This window comes from Polyergus mexicanus, unplaced genomic scaffold (genome assembly GCF_030449975.1).
Source record: "Polyergus mexicanus isolate NDT 795.1 unplaced genomic scaffold, iyPolMexi1.0 SCAF_24, whole genome shotgun sequence".
Classification (NCBI taxonomy): Eukaryota; Metazoa; Arthropoda; class Insecta; order Hymenoptera; family Formicidae; genus Polyergus; species Polyergus mexicanus.
In genome coordinates, this window is record NW_027223344.1 from 4,063,194 (window position 1) to 4,072,339 (window position 9,146).

The window sequence follows — 9,146 nt, forward strand, 5'->3', positions numbered from 1 at the left end:
TTATATAAGATTAATAAGATTTCTGGATCTGAGCCCCAACATGTTCTACACAAAAGTTTTATGATGTTAAGGGCTTTCATGCATTTTTTTTTATGTGAAGTACAATAGTTGCGGTATAAAAATCATTTTGTAGTCAAAAGTTATACCCAAAAAACGAGTAGTTTCAGTAGACTTAATAGTATGCTCATCGATTTTGATTTCAGTCTGACCCGGAGTAACCTGTTTATTATTAAAATGTAGTAGTGTTGTTTTTTGTGGGCAGAGTTCAAGTCCTAGGGAATGTAGGTTATTTTTGATTATTGTTATATTGTTTTTTCAATAAGATTTTTACATTTATTGAATGGAGAAATTTTTGAGTAGATTGCGATATCGTCGGCAAATTGGGAGTCGAAAACGTGTTTTGGTATATTATTCGTTATGTCAGAGACATATAATACGTAAAGAAGGGGGCTGAGAACTTCTCCTTGTGGTAGACCTTTATAAACTAATCTGATTTCGTTCTTTAATATATCAGTGTGAATATTTCTTTGAGATCTATTTTTGTAAGAAATTTTATAAATCGTATAAGATGATTGTCACAGCCAATAGCAGCTAATTTATTTAACAAGATATCACTGTTAACGTTATCAAATGCACCTTAAACATCTAAAAATGCAGCTAGGATGTCTTTTTTATGTATCAGTTCTTCTTCTATATGTAAGCTCAGCTTTATTAATTTGTCTACACAGGTTTGACCCTTACGAAAGCCTGTTTGGTTGACCGGTAGTAAATTATTATGTTCAGTCCAGTATTGTAATCTATTTTTAATAATAGTTTCAAAAAATTTACAGAGACATGAGGTAAGAGTTATCGGACGAACATTTTTTCCATCCGGTTTTTTAACGAAGTGAATGTAAGAATGCATCCAATCTGTTGGATAGTTGTTTGTTGTGTACATTTGATTGTAAATATCTACCAAAATTAATTTATATTTTATGGGTAAATTTTGAATAACTTCGTAATTAATTCCATCTAAGCCTGGAGCAGATTTAGCATTACGTGAATCTAAAGCTATGTTGAATTCCATTAGATCAAAGAGTTTGTCGAAAAATTTATTAGGTTTGCTTTTGGGTAGGTAATCTGGATCATTAGGAACCCATGGGGGACTAATTTTACTAAGCGCCATAACGCTTTGATTTTCGGTTGGTAAATTTTCCGTTACATGTGTTGTATTTGTTTTTGTCCATTTGTTTTTTAAGATTTTACTTCTATTCCAGGTGAATTTTATATCAGAATGGAAATTTATGAATTTTACAAATTCCTTGAAGTTTTCTTTTTTCTTTTTTTCAAACAATTTTTTAGCTTCAACAGTTATTTTTTTATAATTTATCAAATCTTCTAAATTTTTTATGTATTCAGATTTTTTATAAGCGCCTCTTATTAATCTTTTAATTTTGTCGCATTCAGAATCCCACCAAGGAACCGGATTTTTATGCATGGAACGATTAACAATTTTTTTTTTGGGGTATAGAGTTTAATAGTATTTGTTATTAAGTTAATAAAGATTTTATATTTTTCATTCGCTAATAGTGAATCGTATTCCTTCGCAAAGGTTCCTTCATAAGATTTTTCTAGGCACCTTAAAACTTTTTTCCAATCGGTACGAATAGAGTGTAATTTAAATGTTTTTTTATAATAGTATGTTTTTTCAGTATTTATATTTATAAAGATAGGATAATGATCACAGTCCCAAGTTTCATCATGTATTCTTACATGAATTTTATCTGCATTGCTCATTGTTGACATTATAAGATCAAGATTTGATTTTTTATTTCTATAGAAGTCTATATGTGTAGATGAATTAGGATTATGAAGAAAAATGTCCTGATTATCAATAGTATGTAATAGTCTTTCACCGTTACTATCATTGTTCAAACAGTTCCATAGCTTATGGTGGGCATTAAAATCCCCCATTAGTATGCAGTTCTTATCTTTTACAATATTATTTATTATGTGTTCCTATTGTGTTTGAGAGAGGATAAAACTTGGAGTTCTGTAGCATACTACTATTTTTAAAAAAGGCTTTACATTAGTGATATTTACTCCACAAATTTCAACTGTATCGGCAGGAATGTTTAAATTTTTTAATTCTACAAACGCTAAGTTTTTTCGTATTATTATTATTATACCCCCTCCAGGTGAGTGTGTTCTATCCTTTCTATATGTATTAAAGCCTGTAAATTGTAGGTTTTTTTCCGGTGTTAACCAGGTTTCTACACACGCAAAGATGTCTATGTTTTTTAATATATCTTCAAGTTCTTCTTTATGTCTTAATATATTTCTCGCATTCCAGAACAGTATTCGTAGATCGGTACCTTGTTGTCTTGATTGCAGTTGTGCGTCCATTTTCATTTATTTTGATGATTAGTGAGATTGTGTGACATTATCTTCTCCAGAACTTACAGCATCACTAGACATGTCTTTTATATTATCGTCTGTAAATGGTTTTAGTTTTTTTTTGAGTCGTGTAATTTTACTTTTAAGACTTCGTTCGCTAATAAGGCCGTATGCGTCTGTTAACATGTTATTTAACGCTATCAGATCATTTGTGTATTTTTGAGCAATTCCTTTAATGTTCGAATTTCCATATGTATTTATCAGAAATTCTATAAAGTTATTGAAAGTGAGAGAGTATTTTTCTTCATTATTTGCCAGATATTCCTTAGCTGGTTGTAACTGTTTCTCTATGTCCATTTTGCTTGTGATCTGTTGCCTTTAGTAGTATAGCTAGGCCGGTTGTAAGCCATTGTCCTCTGAGGGGGTGAGGGGCGAGGGGAAACCGGCGCGGGGGGTATGACGTCACGGGGGGGGGGGGGTGATGTCACGGGGGGTATGACGTAACGGGGGGGGGTATGACGTCATGCGGGGGGGATCGCGGCGGAACGGTTGGCGCGGGGTCCGCGGTGAGGGGGAGGGGGACCGCGGCGGAACGGTAGACGCGGGGTCCGCGGGGAAGAGGGAACGCGAAGGTACGATGCCGCGAGTAGGTGTGACAGAGATGGCGCAAGGCGTCTGCAATGTGTAAGAGAGGGATAGCGCGAGGCGGTGAGAGAGAGAGAGAGAGAGAGCATACGCGAGGCGGTGCGAGAAGGATAGCGCGAGGCGATCACAGGCACGAGGGAGAAGGATAGCGTCCGCATTGGTGTTGGAAAAGGATGACGTTCGCGGGAGAAAGAGATAAAGAGAGAGATAGCGCGAGGCATGCATGTAGGAAAAGGAAAGAAGAAGGTGCAGAAATAATCGATACTTTAATTATAATAATAATAATAATAATAAGTTTATTTAATAATTGTGTGTATATTACAATGTGTGTGTGTGTGTGTGTTAAAATAATAATAATAAAAATAATAATAATAATAATATATATATATAGGGGGCGCTCCTTCTGAAACAGAAAAACATTATATTAATATAAATTTAATTTTTAATATTTAATATTGTTCGGGAGTCGACCTCGACGAAGTCGCCCGAATCTTTAGAGACGCTCAGAAATGAGCGAGAAGCAGTGTGTTACGCGAATCCGTAGATCCGCTGGAGGATAAGGAGAATGAGAAACGATTTGAATGCGGCTTGTTTTGATTATTCGTTTATTTAGAATAATCGGAGCGAGCGACGGCCCGTATTCCGCATCTCCGACGGATATCTTCAAAATGTCCTGTTAATGACTGCCTTCAACGCGTATCGGAAATCTTGTAGAGCTTCTTGCTAGAAGCTCTCGCGAGAACGGATATCTTGCACGCGGCCGCCGGATATTGCTTGGCGCGAGGCAGAGGACATTCGCGGAACGGTGAACGCGCGTCGACTCTCGGACTCCAAACGCTTAACACTCACAAACTCGATAAGTTCATAACAGGTAGGAATACAGACACTGAGGCGTCTTTCGCACTGAGTTTAATTCTCGATAGTCTGCTAGAATGTCAGTTGAGAATTTCCAGCGAGAATGACTAAATCGCATATGACACGAGCGAGATTAAACAATACAGCGCGAAGTTCACAATAAGTAGCGCGAAACGACACGAGCGAGAATATGACACGAGAGAATATCATACGAGAGAGTATGAAACGAGAAATTATGATCGATTGCTATCGACCAGCTCGAATCGTCGTAAGCGGCAAACTCTTCGGACCGATTTTGAGACGAGTACTCCCACTGAGTAAGCGACACGAGCTCGAATGTGCGAAAGAATATCATACGAGAAATGATGATATTCGAAACTATGATCGATTGCTATCGACCAGCTCGTATCGGTGTCAGCGTAAGACTAAATCGACCGACCGCTGAAACTCGCGCTCTGCCGATGTGAATAACAAGTTTTTCCGATTTCGAACCTTCGAGAACTAGCTGTTTGTCACAGTTTTTCATTCTAAAAGGAATGCGATCACGCGCCTTTTTCTTTGTTATGATCAAGCGATCACGCGCCGATCGGCTGATCGCGACGATGCTTACTCTCGCTCGTGTTTTTATTTCTCGAGGCAATCGTGTTAATTTAACGGCGACGTTCGCCGATTGAAATTTAGGCATTAAATGTTTCAATTTTGAACAAATATTTTTTAAAATAGATACATTATCCTCCTGGAGCCGCAAGCTCTTCCTCCCAATCCTTCTCCCAATCCTCCTCCTCTTCCTCCAAATTTTCTTCCTCGTCCGATACTTCTTCCTCTTCCTCCGACTCCCAATTCTCCTCTTCTTCATACGGCTCCAAGCCGAAAAGAGGCCGTAAATAAAAGATGTCTTCGTATCGTGTTGGGTGCACGCATGCACACTCGCGGGCTTCGCGAGTGTCACCCCACAAGCTTGCGTGCGCCCAACGCAAATTTTTTCTCATCCACCGCATGTATCGGCGGTGGATGACATCAATTTGCACGAACTAAAATATATTATTAATTAATAAATATCACACATAATGTCGCACACACACAGTGATGCCAGAATTGAGACGCGAGCAACATGCAACCGAGGTGGAAGGGATAACACACACAAGCGCAAACCGCGTACGTGTGAGCTCGGTGCTTCGGCTAGCTTCGGATAGTAGAAGAGGACAGATATACTGTTTTCTGTCTCTCTTCTTTCTATCGAGCCGGCAACTATAGCGACGGGCGTACGGCCGACGGCGACGAGCGATGTAACTCGCTTTTCGATTCTTTATATACATGAGCGTTAAATGTTTTTTTTTACAGCCTTTTTATGTCATATAATAAATGTTTTTTCCAACTTTCCTTCCTACATTATATATTAAATGATTTTTCACGCTTTCGATATTATATATTTATATTAGACTTATAAGAGAAAATACATTATTATATTAAAACAATTTTGCCTTACTTAATTTTTTTTTTTATTTAAGTATACTGCATATAAAAGTATTCGAGTAAAATACTCGAAGATTGAACATTATATTAAACATTTCATATTCTACATACCGCGAAAAAAAATAATTTGATAGTAAAAAATTTTATTCTACTCGAGAAAACTATTTATTCGGTGAATTTTAACGTTTTTGTTTATATTTAAATCTTTAAGTTTCTTAAGTAAAATATATTTATTTAGTAAATATGAAATATATTTTTCTTATCAAAAACAATATCTATATTATTAAAAAATATTTCTTAAATGAAAAAAAATTATACAAAGATAAAAAATGAATATTGTTAGAACAAATCAAATAATTTTTGTTAATAATATACTGGAAGAATAAAAATATATATATTATGCGAGCACTTTTATATATCTAAATAAAAAAATATATATTAATTAAAGCAGTATTGTTGTAATGTAATAATGTATTTTCTTATAACTCTGGTATAATATTAAGTATAGTATTAAAAGGCTGTAAATATATTTTTAAATTGGAAAAATAATATTTGCAATTGTAAATATATTTAGAAAGCATTGCGATTTAACTTAATAAAATAAATAATAAATTTTGAAAATAGTTACAAATTTCATTTATACAATTCGAGATATATCATTTATATGGGAATTAAACTCCTACTTTTTGTGCTTCAAACAAACAGTTTACAAATATTTACCGTGCTCAATTCAATCAGTTTAATATTCTGAATCTTGTATTGGGCTTATATCAGATATAATCAGAAATTAAACTGATTGAACACTACTACGCTTTAAATCTTACATTACTAGCCAAACCTTGCAGACTTTATATTCATTTGCAAGAATACAAGAAAATACATCATCTAACGAAGAAATTAATAAATCGTTCGCATATTTAAATGAAATGAATCGATTTTTAATAACAAAAAATCTAATTGTCTAAGATACATATTTGATTAAATATTATGTATTTGGGATGGCTTTACATAATGAATGGTGCTTTTCCACACCACCCGTGGGGTATCACCAATGGCGCGTTCGGTTTTTTAAAGTGGACCTTCGCTTGGAGCCCTATTATACCACTGTATGTTATATATTATATTGTACCAAGGACAAGAAAGATAAATGATAAAAATGTGGGGTAAAAATAATTAATCCCAAAATTATGTATATTTATTTTTTATTATTTTTAAGATTTTTAATATTTGATATACAAATTTTTTACAATGGTGAGGCCACTTCTGCTTCTGCCTCTTCCGCGGCCGCGGCCGCGGCTGCTTCCAGGACCGTCTCTACTGGCCTGGCCGCCACGTACGCCCCATCCTCTGCCCCCTCACTGGGGGCAGTCAATAAGAAATAATTTACCATTTTTATTATTTTTCGGCGGCTGTTGCTGCGGCGGCTGTTGCACTTCTTGCGGCTGTTGCTGTTGCATTTGCTGCTGCTGCTGCTGCTGCTGCAGCAAATATTGCAGCTGTTGCTGCAGTTGTTGCTGCATTTCTCCTTGCATTCTTTGTTGATGCAACAATTGTTGCATCAACTGCTGCATGTTGCCACCTTCATTTTGCAGCACCAATTGCGGCATTTCTTCATTAATTTCTTCTGCAAAATATAAAATATGTAAATAAAACTTTGATAAATAGATTATTATGTATAATTACAAAGAAGAAAAACTGAAACTGAAACTTTCTTAAACTTTTCTAACAGATACAAATAATAATGATTTAATTTACTACTTACGAGACATGATATGTTCTATGACAGCACGTTTCTTAGTGAACTGAAGTATTCGGTACTTTTTCATTTGTTTCGTACGCCGTGCATTTGTTTCATATGCGATCTGTTGTTTCACGGCGCTTCTGTGAGATAATTTCGTTGCTTTGTACTTGCGAGTCAACGTATTTTTTGATACGTGTCTGGTGAAGTCTTGATATCTAAGAAGCTGAATCAATTCTGATTGTGAGTCTATTTGAGTTCTATTGTTTATTGTTTATTTTTTACTTGATTCATTCTTCTTTAATTCTTTGTTTCTGCCTATCTTTTGCTGTATATAAAAATGTGTGATGAATTAAGAAAAAAATCTAAGCGAAGCTTTTCAGAAGCTTGGCTTAGTGATGATAGAATTAAATCTTGGATACGTAAAGTATCTTCTGATGATAGTTTTTATCATTGTATTATACACTACGCAAAAAAATTAAAGGGCCACTTTCTTCCTTCTACAAAAAAGGCAATTTTTAAGTGGCTGCAACTTCGTCGCATATATTCAGATTGAGATCAATAAAAAAGCGTTACAAAGCTTGAAGTTTCTAGTTTTAGAATCTTTTAGTCAAATTCAATTCTTTTCATTTGTTACGAAGTTACATTATGAAAAAGCAACGTCCGTCGATTAATACGATTTTAACTCTGTAAAAAATTTAATTACACAGCACATTTAATTACACACACATACACACACACATACATATGCGCATCAGAGAGTTTGGAGTCATAAAATACTGCGAGAGTGACGAATCGCGGGGTCTCGTTCTGTTTGTGCGCGGACACACACACACACACGCACACACAACACACACACAATACACACACAACACACACACACAATACACACGCACAACACACACACACACACACACAGAAGCGTAAATCCGACCGTGCAACCTCCATGTGGTACGCTTTGGATAACGCTAATGCCGGCGGTAATTGAATTTTTCATTTTAAACTTGATTTAAGTCTTCGAGATATAGAGAAAAAAAAATCTTAACGATTCGACCGGTTGCACATGTAATTGGGATACTTTTTACTTGTAAAAATTGTAGAGTTCATAAAAATGTTAACGTTTTTTCATTAAGTTGCATTGATTTAAATGAAAAAGTGAAAAAGTGCAATTTTTACTTGATTTTAAAGTAATGATTACACTTTAACAATGAATATTAATTGAAAAAGCAATTAGTGCATGTTAAAGTGCCGACTCTTCTCTTTAAATTGCTTTTTTAATAATCATTGTGCGATAATTTTTTCACTAATTATGAACGCTCAAAGTCAATAGATCGATTTTACTTCAACAATGAATAACTCGGCGAAAAAAAATCGTAGGACATTCATTAAAAAAGCAAATTAAAGATAAAACTCTGCTCTTTAAAATCCAATTAACGAAATTGTGCTACAATTTTTTTTTCTTCGGCATTCTTTGACAAACTTTTGAAAAATTTAGTTAATCGACGGACGTTGCTTTTTCATAATGTAACTTCGTAACAAATGAAAAGAATTGAACTTGACTAAAAGATTCTAAAACTAGAAACTTCAAGCTTTGTAACGGTTTTTTATTGATCTCAATCTGAATATATGCAACGAAGTTGCAGCCACTTAAAAATTGCCTTTTTTGTAGAAGAATGAAAGTGGCCCTTTAATTTTTTTGCGTAGTGTATGTAATAAAAATATTTCGTGCAACACACATGTTTTAAGACATGCGGATTCTGCGTGCCACAAAAATAATATGAAAGAAAGTACATCATTATTATTAAATGCTGACAATAAGAGTTTAAATAAAAAATTAACAGAAAAATATAAATTTAAACAACAATGGCTAGAGATCGAATTATTTAAGCCATGGTTACGCGAAGTATCACATGACAAAAATTCGTTTTTTTGCTCATTTTGTAATAAATCTATGATTGGTGGTTTATCACAAATTTATCGTCATGCAGAATCGATAACACACATAAAAATATGTCAAAATAATAAAACAGAAACAAAGAATACGGATGAAAGTATCAAC

The 9,146-nt window shown here is 34.6% G+C and overlaps 1 protein-coding gene across 1 annotated transcript; it reads right to left on the reverse strand.

Annotated features, from left to right (window-relative positions):
* Positions 1–4,604: 4,604 nt before the first annotated feature.
* Positions 4,605–7,118, reverse strand: LOC138942988 (putative GATA zinc finger domain-containing protein 25). The gene is made up of 4 exons (XM_070313485.1): positions 7,112–7,118; positions 6,737–6,973; positions 6,070–6,113; positions 4,605–4,736 (listed from the first exon to the last, which is right to left on the reverse strand). The coding sequence occupies exons 1-4, from the start codon at positions 7,116–7,118 to the stop codon at positions 4,605–4,607; spliced, it is 420 nt and encodes a 139-aa protein (XP_070169586.1).
* Between the last annotated feature and the right edge of the window lie 2,028 nt (positions 7,119–9,146).